The sequence below is a fragment of the Beta vulgaris genome, chromosome 1, assembly GCF_026745355.1.
Source record: "Beta vulgaris subsp. vulgaris cultivar EL10 chromosome 1, EL10.2, whole genome shotgun sequence".
In the NCBI taxonomy this organism is placed as follows: domain Eukaryota; kingdom Viridiplantae; phylum Streptophyta; class Magnoliopsida; order Caryophyllales; family Amaranthaceae; genus Beta; species Beta vulgaris.
In genome coordinates this window covers 50,796,794-50,818,269 of record NC_079202.1, presented here as the reverse complement: position 1 = coordinate 50,818,269, position 21,476 = coordinate 50,796,794, and the positions used below count along the sequence as shown (strand labels likewise).

The window sequence follows — 21,476 nt, the reverse complement described above, 5'->3', positions numbered from 1 at the left end:
CGTCTTCTTGAATATTTCATATGTGCATCTTAGTGGTGCTTTTCACTTGTGAACCAAGTTTCATTTGCAACAAATGTACGTAGTGCATAATTGGAAAAATATACATATAGAATTATTTTCGAACATATTCTAATTTTGTCCATCTGTTAGACTAAACTAAGGTTATGCTCTTCTCATCTTATTACAGACTGAGTAAGTTTATATAAGTCAAATTCGGGATGAAAAGAATATATCGTAAACTTGCATATATCTAATATCAAGTTTTAGGTGGATCGGGCTCACAATAATTTATTGTAAATCGAACTAACTATATTACACGTCATCAATCAACATTCCAACGTTATTAATTAACTCGCCAGCATAATTATGGTGTTATTTAAGAATAGATGGACAAATATAATGTAATTAATTGCAAAATAATCTTGTCAATGATATCTAGATATCCTAGCAATGCATTTTAATAAGGACACCTTTTATATTTCTTAGTTCTTATGACTTGCTAGAGTTTTTTTTTTTTTTTTAAAACCTCGTTATGTATTGTTTTTTATTTATTTCAATTAAAGATTTACTCCTAGAGAATTACACTTGGGGATCTAAATCGAATATGATGAATTTATATCCTCTCTCCTAAGTTGGTCCTATTCAAAATTTATTAAACTCCATACTCTATCAATTAGTAGATCATGGACCAAGGTGTAGGATGAGCATCCTACACCAGCTCCAAAACACAAGGCAATAAGAATGAAACACACCATTCAACATGCAAAAAAGTAATTGATTTGACAGCTAATGTACATTCCCATTACATCCAGTGTACATGTCAAAAATACAAAAAGTAACTGATTTGACAGTTACTGTTCACCATTTAATAACTGATTTGATGTCCCCCATATACTGTTCACTACTTCTCTCTTTTCCACACTCTACCTCCTTGTACATTCTTGGCTTCGTGGTTGTTCATTAACAAAATCAAAATGTACAATGACAACCCCCTAGCTGAAAGTAACCCAATTTCTGAAGTTGATGTCAAGTGAGTAATTTGCAATATTCGTACACTGGGTGTGTTGATGTTTGTTCACTAATGAAATTCAATATGTACAATTACAGTCCCATACCGAAATATGTCAAGTAAGTAATTTCCATTCTTTGTACACTGGTGTATTTGATGTTTGTTCACTAATGAAATTCAATATGTACAATTACAATCTCATATCGAAATTCAATAAAAGCACAATGTACATTGATGGTCATTGCTTTGATCACTGAAAATCCCCAAATGTACACTCGTAGATTATTGTACACCAAACCATATGCATTTGTACATTAAAAAAATTGTTTCACATGATGAGAGAGAAAGTGATGGCCCACTTTCAAAAATACTGCCAAAAGTCAGCCACATGGGCAAGGTGTAGGATGCTCATCCTACACCTCGGTGTAGGATCTAATTTGCGATACTCTATAGACACAATATAATTTTGAAGTTGAAATACTTTAGTTTGGATGTGAACCACACATAGAAAAGAAATAGATAGTTGTATCTTAAACAAGAACACGTAGCTACTACAATAAACGTGACAAAGAATGTCAAATGGCAAAAGTGACCAACATGCATTTGCCAATGCCATTTGTAGTTCCATGCGCCAAAAAACTTTGCCATTGTAGATCATTACAAAATAATCACTTGTCTATTAGTTTCTACACCCTGTATGTATGGTCCTTAAGACATGGCCTATGAGTCTAACACAAACGAGAGACAGAGAGGAAGGCACCCGATACCTTGATAAAAATAGTAGTGTCTTTGTTTTGTACGTAGTAAGTTACATTTTATACTTACATTTTTCACAGATTCTTAAATGTACCTGTTACACTATGTAATAACAACCTAAAAAACCATCAAATGACGTGAAATAAATGACAAGATTCATGTCACTATTTGCATAGTCGTGTCATTCTTATTGAAGTCTATGTTATTATATACGTGTGAGGTTTTATTACACATTAAGTTGTGGTGTAACATGATGTTATAACTAAAACGCACTTCACATTAATTGGTAGATATAATTCCCTCACTCCCTCTTTACTTCGGATGGATGAGAATGTGATCCTTGATATATCTGACTTTCTATTGGTAAGTACTACAAAGATAGATATAAAAATACAATCTCCTAAGTATTATTGTGAGTTGTAACTAAACTAAGTGTTCATCAATGACTGATAATCAACCTCGTAAACGAACATAAATCCTATCAATGCATTTTATCTTCACTACACGCATCTTGAGAGAGTTCTCAAGTTGTCACCAATCCCAATATTGCTCATAGCCAAGCTCGTTTAATAGTGAAGTATCTTAACATACGAGTTTTTCAAAAGATTGATGAACTTGATTGGTGTACCTACCATCACATCTTTTTAAGCAATATATAATGAGGTTTTAGAATATATTTTTAAATTTTAAAAATCAAGATAAATCTTATTAACATTTATTTTTATATATTAGTAAAAGAGTATGATTAGTGAGAAAGTATGTAGATAATGTAACAAGCCAAAGTGGAACAAATAAAAACATTAAGAAGTATCAAAGTATATAAAAGAGTTTAATAATGTGTCTATCATCTGCATGTCACTTTTTCATATTAATTGATTGTAAGTTCTAAAATTTTACTTAAATAACACTATATGTTGGGTTTGGTGGAGATGGATGAGCAAGCTGCGAGGAGAAGGAGCGCTCAAGAAGAGTTGCAGGCCCAGCAGCCCGGGCGGGCAGTGATGAGCCCAAGTGGGCGCTGCAATACTCCTACTAGGTTTTGCGTCGAAGGCAGAATGCATCCTCACACCCTGCACCGGTCGGGTCTTGGGTTAGGGTAGTCGGTTGGGCCTGTGCGTACGAATCTTCGGGTCCGTCCGGGCAGCCCAGTCTGTACGTGTTTTTTACGATTTAAGTTTCAATCGTGGCCGTTGGATTCCTTTGTTCCTTGGAGTATAATAATCTTTTTTTCTACTTTTAGAGAGAGTAACACACATATTTCAAAGTTCAAACTTGGAGCCTCATCTTTTCTAGGATTTTAGGAGAGAGAGTGAGTTTGTGAGAAATTGTATGTTCACCATTGATTCTCCATTGATTCCATAGTGCAAGTTTGTGGGTTCGTTTTTCTCCCGGAGCTCGGGTTTCCCGCGTTAATTTTGGTGTGTTATTTCTTGTTTTCTTTCCTCTTTGCATTACTTGATTGTTGTTTCAATTTCATGTTTCTTCTTGGTTATTCTTGATTATTGCACAAACTAGTTAGCACTTGTTTCTAAATCTCAACACAGTAGACCATATTCATAATACAGAGCAATAAGACGATAAATAAAAATGGCACACGATTATAAAATTTGGGTTTTTATATATGCTAATGATTTGGTTAGTCTTGGCATTATGATTTATTACTTTTATAAATGTTTTCTTAATATTGTTATAAAGAGAAGTTAGCTATCATTCTCTCAAAGATTTGGTCAATTTTTTTATCACGCTTCATATATGAACATATATAATTTATTTCTATAAAATTAATTAAATTTTGAAAATGGAATCTGATTATGAAGTTGGATTTACTTAGTACCCAATTATGAAACACGATTGCAACAGGTATCTATTAGATTGGGTTTGAAAAGTTCATAATCATAACAAAATTGGTTAGACTAAATGAAACATTCGAATATGAAACTATATATAACTTGTGGCTTCATTGCTCAACATCAATTTTGATTGTGAATGAATATGATCTCTATTATATAAGGGAAGGGGGGGGCAATGGTGTCCTCTTTTGAAATGCCTATTTTGCCCCTCTTCCCTTTCTAAATTACAAATTCACTTACAAACTACAACTTATGAAAAAATTGACTTAAAATCAAAGTGTGCACTTTCTTTACAATTTATGAAGTATTGTACCTAATTCAAAAATCAACTAAAAAAATTATAATATTAGAAATCATAAATAAATTCAATAAAATTTCTATTTTGTTTATAGAATTTAACTTTGAAAAGTAAAAAAAAAAAAGACAAAATGAATGGTGAGAGACTTAAGTGACAGAAACTAAACCAATCAAATTTTGCAACTAAAAACAATTATACTTCGATGTCTAATGTTCAAATTTTGACTCTTATGCCGAAGAAAATCGAGTTTCTGTTTCAAAAAAATTCAAGCACGCATCGCGTGCAAAAAATTCTAGTATTCACATATTCCAAGTTCGATATAAGGGGCTTTCAGTTTTTTCTCACACTTAAGATGTGTTCTTTTTCACCTTAAAAAAATTATGGTGGGTTGAGGTCTAGTGAAAGTTTGATAAAGTATATTATAAGCTAGCTGAAATCAAGATTGATTAGATCTAGGGGTGTGCAGTTTCAGACCGGGACGGGAAAAAAATCACTTGAAAGAAAAAAATTAAAAAAATTTATACAAAAGTTTCACTAAACTTTCAACCAACTTATATTAAAATTATGAGATTATATTAAAATTATTATTAATATGAAAGTATAATTAAAGAAGGTTAAAATAGTGCATGAATTAGTATTAGGAAGAAGAATAAGATTATTAAGAGACGGAAAAAAAGAGGAAAAAACGAAAATTTGCAAAAAAATCACAAAATTCGGTCCAAAACTGAAACCAGACCAGATATCGGGCTGGTCCCCAAGTTCGAATAAAATGTGATTATCTTCACCCTAATTAGATCTAATAAGTTCAGTTTATATAAGTTAATGTGAAGAGAAAGCATCCTTTTAGAGTGTGTGTTATCTTCACCTTTAAAAAGTTCTAGATCAAATCAATTCTATTGAAGAGCTGATTGGGAGCAATTATGGATAAACATTATAAGGTGAAATCAAAGCTAACCACGTTAAATGAGGTATAATAATCAATACTAATATATTATAAAGACGTTTATAAGAAACTATATGTGTCACGTGGACCTTGGTACTCTGCTCAAAGGCTCTAATGCAAATGTTCTACTTTCATGTCAAACCCTTCAATTGAAAAAATAACATTGTGTACTTACAAGGTATCAAACACATGACCTTTAGAATGAAAAATGAGAGTTTAACTATGAATCCAACGTAACATTATTGCTTAGTATTTCAAAATAAAATATAATAAGGTTTCGTAATTATATCTCATTGAAAGACTTACTCAAGTAGTTAGATACCTAAACATTTATGGTGATAACAATAGATTATTATAGACATAAGCTCTTACTCCAATTCCTTATAGGAAGTTAAGTTATTGCTTCCATTTCCAAAGTTCTAAGGGTGTATTTTTCAAATTATAACGTCAATTTTTCTTCACTAGACAAAACGTTACGACAAGAAACAATCTGGGGCATCGCACGGGACACTCACTAGTTTGAATTTAAATAGGCGCGGGTGAATAGAACACACCGTTGGGTTACTATATGCATTATACAACAAAATTGAAAAAGACTATCCACAAACCTAAAGTGGTAAAAGATATATTTGATTACGTAAGTAAGAAATTGGATACAAGTTGCATTTTTTATTTTAAGATAAAAGAAAAGAATGTTCAAATCTCAATTTCCACAGTTTCTTGGTATGGCATTTGCAGGTTAGGTACTTCAGAGTAGGGAGTAGGGAAGGTAAAAGGATTTCTACTCCCGAATACCATACACACCTCAATGATCTAAAGTAAGAGTCTTGTCAAGTGACCAAACACTACTTAAATTGCTTATTTCTCTATGTAACTCATGCAATTGATTGTATATGTTTATTTACATTCACTGATAACAAAAGAATTTCAATTATACGCGAAAATCTAAAATTACCCTTGTCATTGCCATCCCCAACATTTGCATGGATTTTCTTACCCTTTTTATTGCAAATTCATTATGAACTTCAAGGACTAATATAGAACAATGTTCTCCCAACTCTCACTTACATTTTTTTACACATCTGTCACATACTTTACTCAAACAATAAGATATTGCAAATATAAAATACGCAAAAAATGTGAAATGATTCTGAATCACTATCGAGATTCAAGGTTTTACTTATGCTAAACATCTACACTTAGGAATTTAAAACCTTTTTTTTAGTTAGGAATTAGGAATTAGGAATTAGGAAATAGGAAATAGGAATTAGGAACTTTTGGAAGCTCTTTCCTAGATAAACCCTATTTGTGTCTTTAGCTCTCATCCTCATCAAATTTGCAGTTGAAGACCAGGCGACCGCAAACCTCCATAGCCGCCCAGTCGCCGCCATTTCCTTACGCCCTCATCAGTTCAGCCAGTTGACAGTAAGTTCTATTTAGGTTTACATTTTCTTTTTGTTTTTCATTTTTCATACTTTCAAACTCTAGATTATCTGAATATTTGAATTTTACATGTACATTTTTTGATATTATTCATTAGCTAGGGGCTTATTGAAATCGAAATCTATAGTTTTTAGGGATTTTTTCAATTGGTATGTGTAAAATGTGTATGGCTTCATGTTTTGTTTTAATTGCCACATTATATATGTAACTAATTGTATGTTAGTGACTACTTGCAAATGAAATCAAATATTATTTTTAGGAATTTAGCATTTAGGGCTAGGTTAAATCGTATAATAGGGGAAACTTTTGTCAATTTTTGAAATGCATAGGGGAAAAATGTGATCATGTGAGGATGTTAATAATGGCACTTTTAGAAATGCATTAAAAAGTTTTTCAAATGAAGATATCATTAATCGATTTGATGCAAATGTAATTTTAACCATGTGTAATTTTTTTTATTTCGCTTGTACGACAGCATATTTTGGATATATTGGTTGTAAGACTTATGTGCTAAACACTTTGTGCAAAAAAATTTCCCTACTTTTTGCGTATGTTCTACATCCGTACCCCCCAAATTGAAATTCCTAGGTCCGCCATTGGCAGTAGTCTGCCCGTATTTTGCTCTCTACTTCTTTCACTATTTCCCTATTTACAATTTCCTTTCTTTTTTTTTTCAATTTTTTTAGTTAGTATTATAAATTGATTTGACATTAATTCATACTTCATTGTGAGTGATAGTATTAGTTCACAGCTGAATACTTGGATTAATCGATTGGATATTTATTTGGTTAATCTTCCACCTATGTGAGCACCATATTAAGCTCAATAGAATCGCATGTTTTGGGGTTCTAGTTGAATTCATTGCACTGCAAACTGTAAAGTACATTTGGTTATGAGTTTAATTAATTCATTTGTATACGATGAATATTGATTGTTGAATTGTATTGGTGAAAAATGAGTTGTTTTCATTTCCTGAAGTTTAGCATACCTATTGAAATTAATTGCTGTTGATTGGATATTCATGCTTGAACACTAGTTTGTATTATTAGTATAGTTGATTAAAGATTAATAAGGACATTTGATAATATTTGTTATTTCAATAAAATTGTTACCAGAACTATGGGCTCAACACAGGATTGTATATTATGTGCTTAGTGCTTAGTTAGTTAGTTTCTTTGCATCGTCAAAAGATGATGGCGAGGCCGATATGAAAACCAAAAGATATGTATTGGAGCAGTGGCGGACAGGGAGAGGCGAAATTAGGGAGCTAAAGAGAATAAAGCGAATGGGAATAGTTAGCTAACTTATATTAAAATGGTGTTCATTTAACTAAGAATAGTTTTGGCTTGCAGAGTGTCCTCTACCTTGTTTGTTGCTGTTATAGTGATGGAGAAATTTCAAATTTCTGGGAACATCTCATGACTTTGGGTTATAAATCTTCCTGGTAAATAAACCATTATTTTCCTCCTCTTCACCTTCTTTGCTCGTTTCTTGGTTCCTTTGTTTCTCCTCCTTTTCCCAGTGCTACTGTTGACCACTTGGTCTTTTGATATTTCTATGAGTTGATATTTCTTCCGAGAAGATTTAGTTTCTGCTGGTTGGTATTGTCAAGTTTATAAAAGTTCTAATTGTTTCTGGTGTAGGATTTCTTATAAGACATTTTCGAGGTTCTTTGTAGGTTTAGTTTTGGATATAATGTGCATTGATGGCTTGTTTTAAGCCCTCCGGTGTGCATTGTGGATAACTTTTCCAACTTCTATGATGAATTCAATTAACAAATAAAAAATGTATAATAGAGGTATCTATAACTTAAAAGTTGTTGAATCTCAGAAAAAAATAAGTTAAAAGTTACCATACTCGAAGAATAAGATATAAATCCTACCTCTGTGCTAGTAGGTACTGCTCTTAGCTCTTTTGTGATTTGTCTACGAAATGACCCCTAACCATACGAAATACTATTAGTACAAATATACATGCAGGAGATCCTAGATTTATCTTACTCAATCTGTCCCAAAATCAATTTCACACTTTTTTGGGGATGCTCTAATATACACCTCATGCCTACATTTCAAGTAAACTTTCCAAAATTAAAAGTTTATAGCCTCCTTTCTCTATCTTAGTCTGTATAAACCTTTTGTTTGTGGTATGCATCCTACAATTCCAAATTTTGTTCGCTTTTAACAACCTTTAAGTATCTTCTTGCCAAACCAATGCTTGAACTTTATTTTGGGATGGAAGAACTATTTCCTCTCCTAGTAATCTGTACTTTGTTGTCCTGTATATACGCCATCCCTTTCTTCATTTAGTGACTTAAAACCTTTCAATGTGATTTTTCAGGAATTGCTTAAGAAACTTGACAAGCAGATTTCAGTTCTCTCAAAGGTAAATATTCTTATTGGCTGATAATTTCAGTTCCTTATTTTAATTGCTTTCCTGAACACCTTTTCTTAACTTATGAACTTCAAGTCAAAAATTAAGTTTCAACTGCAGAAGATAGCTATCTGTATATTGCTTAATTTTTTCTTCTTATTTTTAGCATATTGAATATCAGATAATGTTTTTATTTTTTCTTCCCAATCGAGCTAAGTCACAGATGAAGTAACATGTTCTTTCTTCAATTTTTTGCTTTTGCTTTTGCTTTTACTTGTTTGATTTTAGATACTCATAACCCTGTACTGTGTATCATGGTTGTAAACTTGTAACTGACTTTTTGAAAATTGGTGTTTGACCTTTTGATTTTATTTGGTTCCATTTCACAAATGACATCCATCAAGGTAAAGAACTGGATGCATATTTTGTTCTGGATACGTGCATTTTTTGTTGTTGTTAATGTCTCTTGTGCACTCTACCACTGCATACCTGAAGGGATGCTGTTTCTTCAGGTTTGATCATAATCTACTCTTGGGCTTGTGCATGTCAAAAGAAATCACATATGGGGCTTACATACCATTTTAGTACACTTTCATCTATGTCAATAGTCTATTTATATGGCTTTGAATCGTGGGCTAGTCGCCTTTTTAGTTTGTGTTTACCTCATTATGTATTAGATCTAATGACTTTGCATTAGTTTTTTAATTTGCTACCTGGCTCTGTTGACCGAGAGTTGTGTTTCTTATTGATACTTTATGAGGGTTAAATATTCTTCTGCAACAAAAGTTGCCCACCTTGTTGGTTTGTTGATACTATTCCTTTCTTTCCTTAGTTAGACTTCGCATGTGATCCATCACGAGGTACCTCTTCTTTTCGTCTGTAAATTTATATGGGCTAGTATGTGACCTAATGATAATTTTGAAGTAAGCTTTTCTACTGTTTGGTGTTGTACTACTGTATCCTTGTATACTGGTGATTTATGTGTTGTCTTGCTGTCCTGCTTTAAGTTGATACACACTCTTGATAAATTGTGTTATGTGCTACCAATGTTCTTTCTCTGTGCAGCTTTTCCCTTCAATAAACTAATTGAACTGATCTTTGGTAATTCTTTTTACTGCTGCATGTTGACTGTCGTTATTTTTACTCTGATGTATTTGACCGTCTTTCTTCGCAAATACGCACTGAATTTTCCATCATGGCAAACTTTGAATATAATGTGTACACAGTATACCTTTCATCTAGCTATATTAATTTTATCATACTATCTTTTATTTAGTTTTTCCAATCTATTATGAGAAAAATTAATGGTCTATATATGACCTTGAGAAACAAAATGTTGTTGATTTGTAAGAAGGAAAAAGCTTGGTGGTGTGTATTTTTTCCATGCTTAGTGTTCATACAAGATTTCTCTATGTTCATTACAATCATACAGTCAAGTACCTTTTCAATTGGTCAATTGGTCTATCCGGATACCATTGCTGCTTTTTCTTGATGATCTGTTAACTTGGATGGTTACATTTACAGCTTGTTTGGTTACCGATGATAAATGTTGGTAAGGTTAGTGAATTTATATTTAATTTCATTAGAAAAACACTCGTCTGATGTAGTGCTTTGTCTTTTTTTTTCCTTGTGAACAGTTACTGTACGATTTCTGCAAACAGCATGGCGGAGGGAGGTAAAAGCTTTGTGAGGAGGGATCGCCTTCTGGAGATTGAGTCAAAGGTCCGGACCTGGTGGGATCAACATGATGTATTTGTGTCCGAGCCTGGAGAGCAGCCACCTGGTGATGGAGAAAAGTTCTTTGGGAACTTTCCATTTCCATATATGAATGGGTATTTGCATCTTGGACATGCATTTTCGCTTTCCAAGGTAGAATTTGCCGCAGCCTACCACAGACTGAGAGGAGCCAACGTGCTGTTTCCTTTTGGATTTCATTGCACTGGAATGCCCATCAAGGCTGCAGCGGATAAACTTGCAAGAGAAATTCAGCAGTTTGGATTTCCGCCTGAATTTCCATCTGCCGAGGAAGAGGAAGCTAGCCAGCTATCAGTGCAAGAGGTTGCAATTGCAGAATCGCAGCCAGCTCCTGATAAGTTCAAGGGCAAGAAGTCCAAGGTTGCGTCCAAAACTGGCACACAGCTGTACCAATGGCAGATCATGCGAAGTTTTGGCCTTACGGATGAAGAAATCTCAAAGTTTCAGGATCCGTATAGGTGGCTGACCTATTTTCCACCTTTAGCAGTTGAAGACCTAAAAGCTTTTGGCTTGGGTGTCGACTGGAGGCGCTCTTTTGTCACTACAGACATTAATCCATACTTTGATTCTTTTGTGAGGTGGCAAATGAGGAAGCTTAGAGCAGCTGGTAAGATTGTGAAAGATAAAAGATACGCAATCTTCTCTCCACTCGATGGCCAACCATGTGCAGACCATGATAGGGCTTCTGGTGAAGGAGTCCAGCCTCAAGAATACACTATAATCAAGATGGAAGTTGTTTCACCATTTCCTGCGAAATTGAGCCCTTTAGAGGGGAGGAAAGTTTATCTGGCTGCTGCTACATTAAGGCCGGAGACCATGTATGGCCAAACAAATGCTTGGGTATTGCCTGAAGGAAAATACGGGGCCTTCGAAATTAATGAGACAGATGTTTTTGTAGTCACTGAGAGGGCAGCCCTTAATCTTGCTTATCAGAACTACTCAAGGATCCCAGAGAAGCCTACTTGCTTGTTAGAGCTTACTGGTCACGACTTGATTGGTTTACCTCTGAAGTCTCCGCTTGCGCAAAATGACATTATTTACACTCTGCCTATGTTAACTATCTTGACAGATAAAGGTACTGGGGTAGTTACCAGTGTCCCTAGTGATGCACCTGATGACTACATGGCCCTGCACGACTTGAAAGCAAAACCTGCTCTGCGGGCGAAATTTGGTGTTAAAGATGAATGGGTACTTCCCTTCGAGATCATACCCATCATTAATATCCCTGAGTTTGGGGATAAGCCTGCTGAGAAGGTCTGCACTGATTTGAAGATCAAGAGCCAAAATGAAAAAGACAAGCTTGCAGAAGCGAAGAGACTAACTTATCTGAAGGGTTTCACTGAAGGGACAATGCTTGTTGGTGAATTTGCTGGGGAAAAGGTCCAGGATGCAAAGCCAAAAGTCAGATGTAATCTTTTGGAAACGGGTGAAGCCATTATGTACAGTGAGCCTGAGAAAAAGGTAATGTCTAGATCAGGCGATGAATGTGTTGTGGCTTTAACAGACCAATGGTACATCACTTATGGTGAATCTGAATGGAAGAAGTTAGCTAAGGAGTGCTTGGATAATATGAATTGCTACTCTGATGAGACTCGCCATGGTTTTGAACACACCTTGGGTTGGCTTAATCAATGGGCCTGCTCAAGGTCGTTTGGCCTTGGGACTCGCATCCCGTGGGACGAGCAGTACCTTGTGGAGTCCCTCTCTGATTCTACCATATATATGGCCTATTACACAGTTGTCCATTTTCTGCAAAACGGGGACATGTATGGAAGCCACACTGGTTTAATAAAGCCAGAACAGATGACTGATGAAGTTTGGGATTTCCTATTTTGTGATGGTCCATATCCACAGCCGTCAGATATTAATCCAAATATGCTAAGTCAGATGAAGAGGGAATTTGAATACTGGTATCCTTTTGATCTTCGAGTGTCTGGCAAAGACCTCATCCAGAACCATCTGACATTTAGTATTTACAATCACACAGCAATTATGGACAAGCACCACTGGCCTCGTGGATTCAGATGTAATGGACATATTTTGCTAAATTCTGAAAAGATGTCCAAGTCCACTGGGAACTTCAGGACTTTGCGTCAGGCTATTGAGGAATTCTCTGCAGATGCCACACGTTTTGCTCTTGCTGATGCTGGTGATGGTGTTGATGATGCAAATTTTGTGTTCGAAACTGCAAATGCGGCCATTCTGCGCCTCACAAAAGAGATCGCATGGATGGAAGAAGTTCTTGCTGCAGACACAACATTAAGATCAGGCGAGCCATCTACCTATGCTGATCGGGTGTTTGAAAACGAGATTAATTTGGCAGTAAAGCTGACTGAGCAAAATTACCAGAGCTATATGTTCCGAGAAGCTCTCAAGACTGGCTTTTACGACTTGCAAACTGCTAGGGATGAATATAGATTCTCTTGTGGTGCTGGTGGCATGAATAGGGATTTGGTGCAGCGTTTTATGGACATTCAGACACGACTTCTTACTCCGATCTGCCCTCATTATGGAGAGTATATTTGGAGGGAGCTTTTGAGGAAGGAAGGATTTGCTATAAAAGCTGGATGGCCTGTTGCTGATGCACCTAATTTAACCCTCAAGAGTGCCAACAAGTATCTACAAGATTCAATAGTTCTGATGAGAAAACTACTTCAGAAGCAAATTATGGGTTCAAAGAAGGGTAACAAGAAGGGAGCCCCTGTTCAACAGCTTACAGAGGACAAGCAATTAGTTGGCTTGATTTACGTGAATGAGACATATGATGGATGGAAGGAAGTGTGCTTGAAAATACTCAAAAGCAAATTTGACTCAGAAACTCGCACCTTTGCCCCGGATAGTGAAATTATGGCAGCACTGCAGAAGAGTGAGATCGCGCAGGCTACTGATTTCAAACAAATTCAGAAGCACTGCATGCCATTCTTGAGGTTCAAGAAGGATGAGACTCTGACACTGGGTCCACATGCCTTGGAGTTGAAGCTTCCTTTTGGTGAAATAGAGGTCCTTTCAGAGAACGTGGATTTGATCAAGAGGCAGCTTGCAGTCGAGCATGTGGAGGTCTTGTCGTTTCAAGATAGCAATGCTGTTTCTAAGGCTGGATCACTAATGTCGGTGCTAAATCAAAATCCTCCATCCCCTGGTAATCCTACTGCCATCTTTTTGACAAGATGATGGAAAGTGGAATATGTAGTTTTGCTGTTTTGGCGTTTTTGAATTTTTTGTTGTGCAACTTCTTGAATCCATCATTGACTGTACAAACTTCCGGAAGTACATTGGTTTCTTACTTCGAGTTCTTATGTAGTTTTTATCTAGTTCCGATGACTGACCTCCCCTTAATAGTAGCTTGGGTTCTGAAGTTGCCATTGAGCTGAGATCTCACTTCACCTTATTAAATATCATATTTTATATGACTTACCCGAACTTCATAGGACCCAAACATAACCCAAGTTGAGGTCGATCCGACCTGAACGTAACCCAACCCAAAGGTAATTCTATCTAAGGTTGACCCAACCTAAAAAGAACCCAACTAGATCTAAATTCGACTCAAGACCCACATGGCCTAAAGGAAACCCAACCTGATATTGGAAGGTCCCGAGAGAAACTCGAACAGACAAGGACATGACGCGAACTTTAAGCGAACCCAAAAAACCCAAGATGTAACCCATTTCGTACCAGATCCTAATCAAATTGTTGGCACCGAGTAGGCACGACCGAAATCAAGCCAGCCTAAACCCGGATCGAGCCAACCTGAAGTTGACCCTACTTGTATCTGTCCCGACTCGATCACCCCATGCCTCGAAATGTGATGTGTTTTCTATTACCTAAATCAAGAAAGATACTTTGAGTAATCAAAAGTAAGTATTATGATTGGTCTAACTAAACAACAATTTTTTAAAGTACTAAATTAAAGAATAATACTCTTGATTCTCACGAGAACTATAAATGATTTCTCTCTAACCTCGATTAGGAGATGATCACGAATCTCAATCTATGTGTTTTTTTGGTTAGAGAACCAGTTTTCAATGCTCAATGTACTCAAAATATTTTAGTCGATCAAAACTACTCTTTAATTCATTAATCCGGCCATATATATATACAAAGTTTCCTATAGAAAATCTTAATCCATCTCAAAGTATAAAACTAAGCAATAAGAAAATAAAACAAACAAAAAATACACGTCTAAGATAAATAAAATCACACAATTATTTAAAAGATAAAACTCCCTAACAAAAAACTTTCATAATATGCTCAAAGCAGGTAATCCTATCCTAAGTAGGACACTAAAACCTTGAAGCAAAAATCTATCGAAACAATAAAACTAATATGGGTATAATGCTATCGTCCAAGCTTCATGATACTCCTCTTTCTTGCCACCCAATGAATCGAAATAAACTTTGATTGTCGCCCAGGTAAACCCACAAAACTTAGCTTAGCTTGCAAGAAACCCTAAAGGAAAATAAATACACGCCATTTGTGCTTCAGTCACTCATCAACATGACCCAACCCGAACCTGACCTTCACATCCACATTGACAGATCTATTCAAGTGTAGGAAACCCTTCTATTGGTTATCAAAAGTATGCATATCCACAGCTTGACTTTGCTCCTCTTGATCCTCTTGATCCTCTTAACCAGCTAACATCTGAAAAGGGCTATGGATAACAGTATCATGGTTGCATGTGTTTATCTTTAGTCTTCTCATATATATACTTCCACACTGCTACATCTTCTAGAAAAAAAGTTGAAACATGTAGGGCCAACAATAAGTCAATAAAAAAAGTTTGGACTAGATCAGGTTATGGGTTGTGCAAGGTGGGTCAACAATGAATTTGTTAAAAACAGATCATGTGAGGTCAAATACAAGCCAAGTGTAATATTTATATGGTCAAATTAGTTTCGGAATTCTTTCAGGTAGGATTCAAATCTTAGATTATGAAGTCTAACTATACCAGGTTCAGATCTTAGATTATCAATTTTTACTAGTTTTGAGTTGACATTATTTTAATACATATTAGGTTATGTTCTTAAATTATTAGGTGGGGATGAATCTAGATTATAATTTCTCAAGTCGGATCAAGTAGAGTACACTTGTAATTTGATTAATTCCCACCAATCAAATTAGTTTTTGACAGCTCGGATCATATCAAGTCATAGAATGAAATCAAATGAAGGAGTAAAACGGTAACAAAATGTGTTATCTTTATTGAGTATCTGGTTCAAACTTTGGAATGAAAGGAGAAAGAAAACCCTTACGATCAACTAATGAATTTTGTTACTTATAAAGAGGAAAAAAAAAAGAAGATAACAAACTAGAGTATTTGATAATAGTAGTGGAGTGCGAAGAGATTGAACCAAATAAGAAAAAAGAATTAGTTACTTAATACGTATCTAATATCCCAAAACTATTCTCCTGTCAGAACTTTGAATCTGTTGTTCTAAACTTAATCTTCTTCGTCTGAAAATTTCGTTGAAATTCGTTATCATTTCAGTTTATATGATCCCCTGCTTTTTGTGAACGCAATCTAGACTTCATTTCTTTGATATGTATCATCAAATTCTTTTGATTTCTCTCCCAATTTCACCTCTTCTTACACTGATTTGAACTGAAATCCCACAAATTCATCGTAAAATCCCCTCCAAAAAATCAGGATTCGTGAATTAGGGTTTTCCTCTCAAGTTAATTGGAGTTCAAAAATGGCGGCAATTTATAATTTTTACATTATCAACAAATCTGGAGGTCTCATATATTATAAGGTATAAACATCTCATAATTTACATAGTAGTTGCAGTTTTTTAAAGTTTTATTTTGTAAGATATGAAGATTATTATAAACTTTATAGGATTATGGATCAGCTGGTAGAATGGATACGAATGATACATTGAGATTAGCGAGTTTATGGCACTCAATGCACGCCATTTCTCAGCAATTATCTCCTGTTTCTGGCTGTTTCGGAATCGAACTCCTCGAAGCCGATACCTTTGATCTCAATTGCTTTCAATCTCTAACTGGTATCATCCCTATTTCCTTTAAATTTGATTAAAATGTTCAATTTCTTGTTATATGACAGAATTGTAGGTCTTTTTGTCTGATATTTGCAAGTTTGAGCTGTTTATTAGTATGAAGTGAGGTAGGATAATGCCTATCATTGACAAAGTTAGCTGTGAAATGACTATATTTGTGATAATATGTGGCTGAATGGAATGAGTTTTTCGTTTCGATGGTGAAGTTTAACAATGCACATGATTTGGCATTGCTTAATTAGAAGTCCGATTAATTGTCTGGGTATTGAGCATAACATTAAGAACTGAATATGATTCTCAAAGGATGAAACATTTAAAGTTGTTTTTAGATCTAAGTAATTTGTAGAGCTATGTATTGTTTTCGATTAATTACGAGACAAATAGATAATCTGTGTTTCTTTTAGGGCCTAGTTTTTTTATCACAATGAAGTCTCTACTTTTATCTCCCAGTTAATAAATTATGTCTGTTAGATATTCTATGTTTCTAAAACTTATCTTTTGGGTTTGAAAATGACTTAATTAGCTAAGTTTTCTGTTACAAAACTGGAAAAATTAACATACACCGACTTATTCCCACTTTATGAAAAGAAGTTTAAACTATTTAAACCGACTTCAGACCCAAAATGAGATCAGTTTTCATATCTCAGGGAATGTTCGTTATCTTTTTTTGTTTCCAGTTTTCAGTTCTTTTTAAGAGTAAAAACAAAATATGGAACCAAAAAATGTAGTTTCCAATTTTCTGCTATGAGTTTTCAAAATTGACATATTTAGTATAAGTATGACTAAGTTTGAGTTCACTATACCTCTTGTATCATATGATTTTTACATTATAAACAAAAAAAAATTGCATATGATCCTGAACGGTCCCTTAATTGTTAGTTTGGGATGAAAACAAAACAATGATGATGGGCTGACAGCCACGTAACAATTTTTTTTTCCAATAATCTTTGAAATCTAACTAGGTAGATCAACCATATGTAGGGGGTATGGTCAACGGTGTATCGAGGCATTCAAAGTCATAAGTCAAATGACTCACACAAGGTGCAAGACCAAGTGACTTAAGCAAGGCCGTGAATTAGAAGTGCTAATTATTCAGCTTTGAAACAGGATACTTTGGAATAGGATATTGTTATCACAAGTTACCAATAAAATTCTAAAGTAAACGCTATAAGCAAAGTGTACCATTGCTTGGAGCTTTTGAAGCACCTACCAGTGATGGATCCCGCTTTACAATTGATTTATCGCCAGGAGCCAGATGAGAAGAAACTCTCACGTCCTAGTAGAGATGGAATCAAAATGACCATCAACTATAACCCCAAAAGAACTAGATATCACAGTAGTCGTGGGATGAGGGATTAAGGATCAGCAGTAGTGACAGCCACTATTGCTGTTTAAATCATAAAATATCATCTTCTGCTGTTATCTTGAAAACTGAACTTGGTAAATCAGCAAGGTGTGTATCTAGGCCATGGACTCACAAGTGTTTAAAATTCAAACAACAAGAAACCGAGGTGTAAGAATCGTATTGAGATCAGCATCAGAATTTGAGAGGACGCTTCTTGTGGTTTAGATCTTGTCCTATAATCAAGGACATGCACTGGCATCTGATACCAGTATGAGTTATGGAAGATTGACATATTCGACCTAAGAATTATATCCTATAAGCTGAGAAATAAGGGATTCCTCAGCAACTAGGAAAACCGAAACTGTGAGAGGTCCCTTCACTAAGGCAGTTGAGGATACCGATTTTCTTAACTCTTATTCTGAGCTGGGTTAAGCAGATAAATTTGTAAAAAGTTGTTATCCTAGTTCTAAAACTTCAGAATTTCTACTTAGTTTAGACTTTAGAGCAGCGCTTATCTTTTGACATTAATAGGCTTTGCCAAGGGTCGGCTAATTACTCATCATTGGAATTTTGGGAGTTACTGTAATCGCAAAAAAAATAAGTATCAATTTAATGAGAGAATAAATTCTAAGGTGAGAGTACAATTTGGATCTTCAACAAATACTGAGGAACCCCACAGATAAACCTTCTATCTTGCAGTTATTTTCTTTTACATTTTGTGTTTCCTGGAGAGGTTTTGAGTTTAGGACTTGGGAGTGATAAATACTCAGAGTGTGTGGTTTGGTGGGGGCAGCAATTGGCATTTGATTATAGGAACATAAATGTAATTATGATTTATTTGCGGAAATATTTAATAAATTGTTGGTATGTAGCATGCTGCCTGCCTATTTCCGAGTTCCGTCTATGTCCAACGCAAACTTATAGCTTAGAGGGGTCCAAGAATTTATTGAGCATCCCTGTTGATTACATCCAAAAATCTACTTCTTGTTAATCTTTTGTAAACTGTCACTTGGAGAGGGCATAGTCGATTACCATGGCAAGTTTTCTGCTCGTGCTAGACTTATTGTATGATGTTGCTTGCAGGAACAAAATTTTTTGTCGTATGTGAACCCGGGACACAGCATATGGAATATCTCTTGAAACACATTTATGAGCTGTATACAGATTATGTGCTGAAGAACCCGTTCTATGAAATGGAGATGCCCATACGTTGTGAGCTCTTCGACATCAACCTTGCTCAAGCAGTGCAGAAGGATCGTGTTGCTTTGCTAGGACGATGATTGACCTGCAATGCTTTAGATGAAACTTCCATGTTTGTAAATCTCTCTTTGTGAACTTTTCTTTCATCATGTTTTTTCATGAGGCACCTAATGTTGCACCAGTTTGTTGCACCTAATGTTGCCGTATTTGTAAGAAGATACATTGGATCGAGGACCGCAGATACATGAAATGTCTGCTACAAGCTGAGATGGATCCCGGAATTAAAATTTTGATAATTAATCGCGAGATGGATGTAGGAATCTAAGATTTCTTTTTCTTAAATAAAGTCTATATTAGAACTCTCTGCTACAGTTGTAAACTATATCATGTCGGAAGACTTGGGTCGTATTTTTGTTTGAAGAATGGAAAGGAGAAGGACCATGTCTAGACTTCAACCTGCGTTGTGTCTTGGTTAAATATTTACGGGCCAGATACTTGAGTGTAACTGTGTAAGGGAGAAAGGTAAGGGAAATCCTTGCTCCCAAGACTTGGGTCATAAAGGTTTTATAAAGTTAAACTCTAGGAAAGGTAAAACTTAAAAGGCAATGTTGGGTAATGTTGCAGTTTTAAGGTAGCTTTGAGGTTTGATATAGTAATTTGGACAGCTGCGAAAATTCGTTTTTAAGGTAGCGGTAGCTTTTGAAGGTACTTCTAGAAGAACATAGCTAATTTTTTTTTAGGAGAAATTCACAGGAGTGGGTTCAATTATTACCCATTTTCTTTTATAAGTCCCAACTATAGATTATTTTCTGCAGGTCTTAAGTTTACCATATTGTGATTTTTACAAGTCTTGAATTACTTATAAAAGGTAAAATTTTTAAACATTAGCTTCATATTATAGGTCTTTGCCACTTGATAAAAGTGTTCGGAGATGGTAAATATTTAAAAATCTTATCTTTGAAATCGATTATAAGTAACTCAGGACTTATGAAAATCACAAGATAGTAAACTTGAGACCTGCAGGGAATTATCCATAGTCGGGACTTCTAAAAGAAAATGGGTAATAGTTGGACTCTCCCAGTCTCCCTTATGATTTTTTTTTTTACTAATCTATCAAATAGTTTTAAAAGCTCACCGCTCTCTCTTGTTTTATTTAACTTGATATATAGATGTCCTAAATTACTTGCTATATTTCCTTTATGAAATGTAATCACCATATTATTTCTACATGTTATCAAGCTAAAATTTGATTCACCTATTACACTAAATAATACATCGATTCAATTATTACAATTTGATAAACTTTGTTGGGTATTATACAATTTCATGTTGGAGGAGAGTTTGACCACATATAAGGTTGATAGTGTTTCATGACTTCATCATAAAACCAATTGGTAATAGGTGGAGTTTCCACTAATCTATATGTTAGTCATTTTCTCTCTAATTCTTCAATGGGAGCAACTATTTCTTAAGTCACATGTGAATTATGCTTTTAACACCACTCTATAAATCTCTATAATAATCGGTGAATATTTCATTTTTTATTGCTTCATTATCATCCAATTATTCTAGAAAAAAAATTTGTGTCATTATTTCATGTTATCTTGGTTCATTATTTCCGAATTTACATTCCATAGAATCGACTCTATAAAATAAGGTATCAAATTAAAGAGGATAAAAACAACCGTTGGATATCAATCCTATCTTCTTCTTTTTTTCTCTATGAAAACGATGATTTATTAAAAACTAAATGATATTATTTTCAAAATATTTAAAAGATGAGTTGACCTTAAAGAACCAAAATAATTTAATTATAAGTTAACTTAAACAAATAAAAGTGAAAATATTATATAATCTACTTCATCTGTTTTATTATTATTGCAATATATCTTATTGACACATTTTTTAAGAAAGTTATGTGAAGAGGAGACATATAAAGATAGATAAAAAGTGAAACTCATATAATACGAGAGAGATAGAGAGAAGATACTACCAAATAAAAAAACTTTGCAACTAATATGAAACATCATATTGACTTGTAACTACTACGGTGTTGTAAATATTTGGCATCTTGCCGAGAGGAAAGTTACGTCCAGTATCGGACCAAATATTCGGCATCTTTAGTTAGATTAATTAGGTTTAATTAGGATTTAATTATAATAATTATAATTATAATCATAATAATAATAATAATGATAATATTATTATTAATATAAATATAAATATAATAATAATAAATTAATAAATAAATTTGCAAGTAACATAAAGAACACGTAGTTCCCATTCCCCATTGAAAAAAGTACTTGTACATAAAGGATGAGGAGCTAGCTCATGTGGTAGAGCACCCCCCTCTGATCCTTGAGGTCAGGGGTTTGATCCTTACCCCCAGCATTGTGTTGGTAGTTCCTACATGGCTAGTAGCCTTGGTAGGGGTTAGCCCTTGGGCTAACTTAATTTCCCAATCAAAAAAAAAAAAAGTACTTGTAC

General features: G+C 34.6%; 2 protein-coding genes across 3 annotated transcripts; both read left to right on the top strand.

Annotated features, from left to right (window-relative positions):
- Positions 1-6,103: 6,103 nt before the first annotated feature.
- On the top strand, positions 6,104-13,745 carry LOC104905531 (leucine--tRNA ligase, cytoplasmic). 2 transcript variants are annotated; one of them, XM_010694113.4, is made up of 4 exons: positions 6,104-6,281; positions 7,652-7,743; positions 8,637-8,681; positions 10,307-13,745. In XM_010694113.4, the coding sequence occupies exons 2-4, from the start codon at positions 7,718-7,720 to the stop codon at positions 13,593-13,595; spliced, it is 3,360 nt and encodes a 1,119-aa protein (XP_010692415.2). In that variant the 5' UTR covers positions 6,104-6,281; positions 7,652-7,717; the 3' UTR covers positions 13,596-13,745. The 2 variants fall into 2 exon arrangements, with proteins under 2 accessions (XP_010692415.2, XP_010692416.2); XM_010694114.4 differs by lacking the exon at positions 7,652-7,743 and having other exon boundaries at positions 6,105-6,281.
- Positions 13,746-15,607: 1,862 nt separating this feature from the next.
- LOC104905532 (uncharacterized) lies at positions 15,608-19,351 on the top strand. Its single transcript, XM_010694115.4, has 3 exons — positions 15,608-16,177; positions 16,264-16,432; positions 18,873-19,351. Exons 1-3 carry the CDS (start codon positions 16,118-16,120, stop codon positions 19,067-19,069), a joined length of 426 nt encoding a protein of 141 aa, XP_010692417.1. The 5' UTR covers positions 15,608-16,117; the 3' UTR covers positions 19,070-19,351.
- Positions 19,352-21,476: the final 2,125 nt, after the last annotated feature.

Bases quoted from the DNA above. Each gene is read 5' to 3' on its own strand.
- LOC104905532 (XM_010694115.4), top strand. From the start codon at position 16,118: ATGGCGGCAATTTATAATTTTTACATTATCAACAAATCTGGAGGTCTC. The intron at 16,178-16,263 runs GTATAAACATCT...TAAACTTTATAG, and splicing joins GAGGTCTCATATATTATAAG to GATTATGGATCAGCTGGTAG. The intron at 16,433-18,872 runs GTATCATCCCTA...TGTTGCTTGCAG, and splicing joins TTGCTTTCAATCTCTAACTG to GAACAAAATTTTTTGTCGTA.
- LOC104905531 (XM_010694113.4), top strand. From the start codon at position 7,718: ATGACTTTGGGTTATAAATCTTCCTG. The intron at 7,744-8,636 runs GTAAATAAACCA...GTGATTTTTCAG, and splicing joins TTGGGTTATAAATCTTCCTG to GAATTGCTTAAGAAACTTGA. The intron at 8,682-10,306 runs GTAAATATTCTT...CCTTGTGAACAG, and splicing joins AGATTTCAGTTCTCTCAAAG to TTACTGTACGATTTCTGCAA.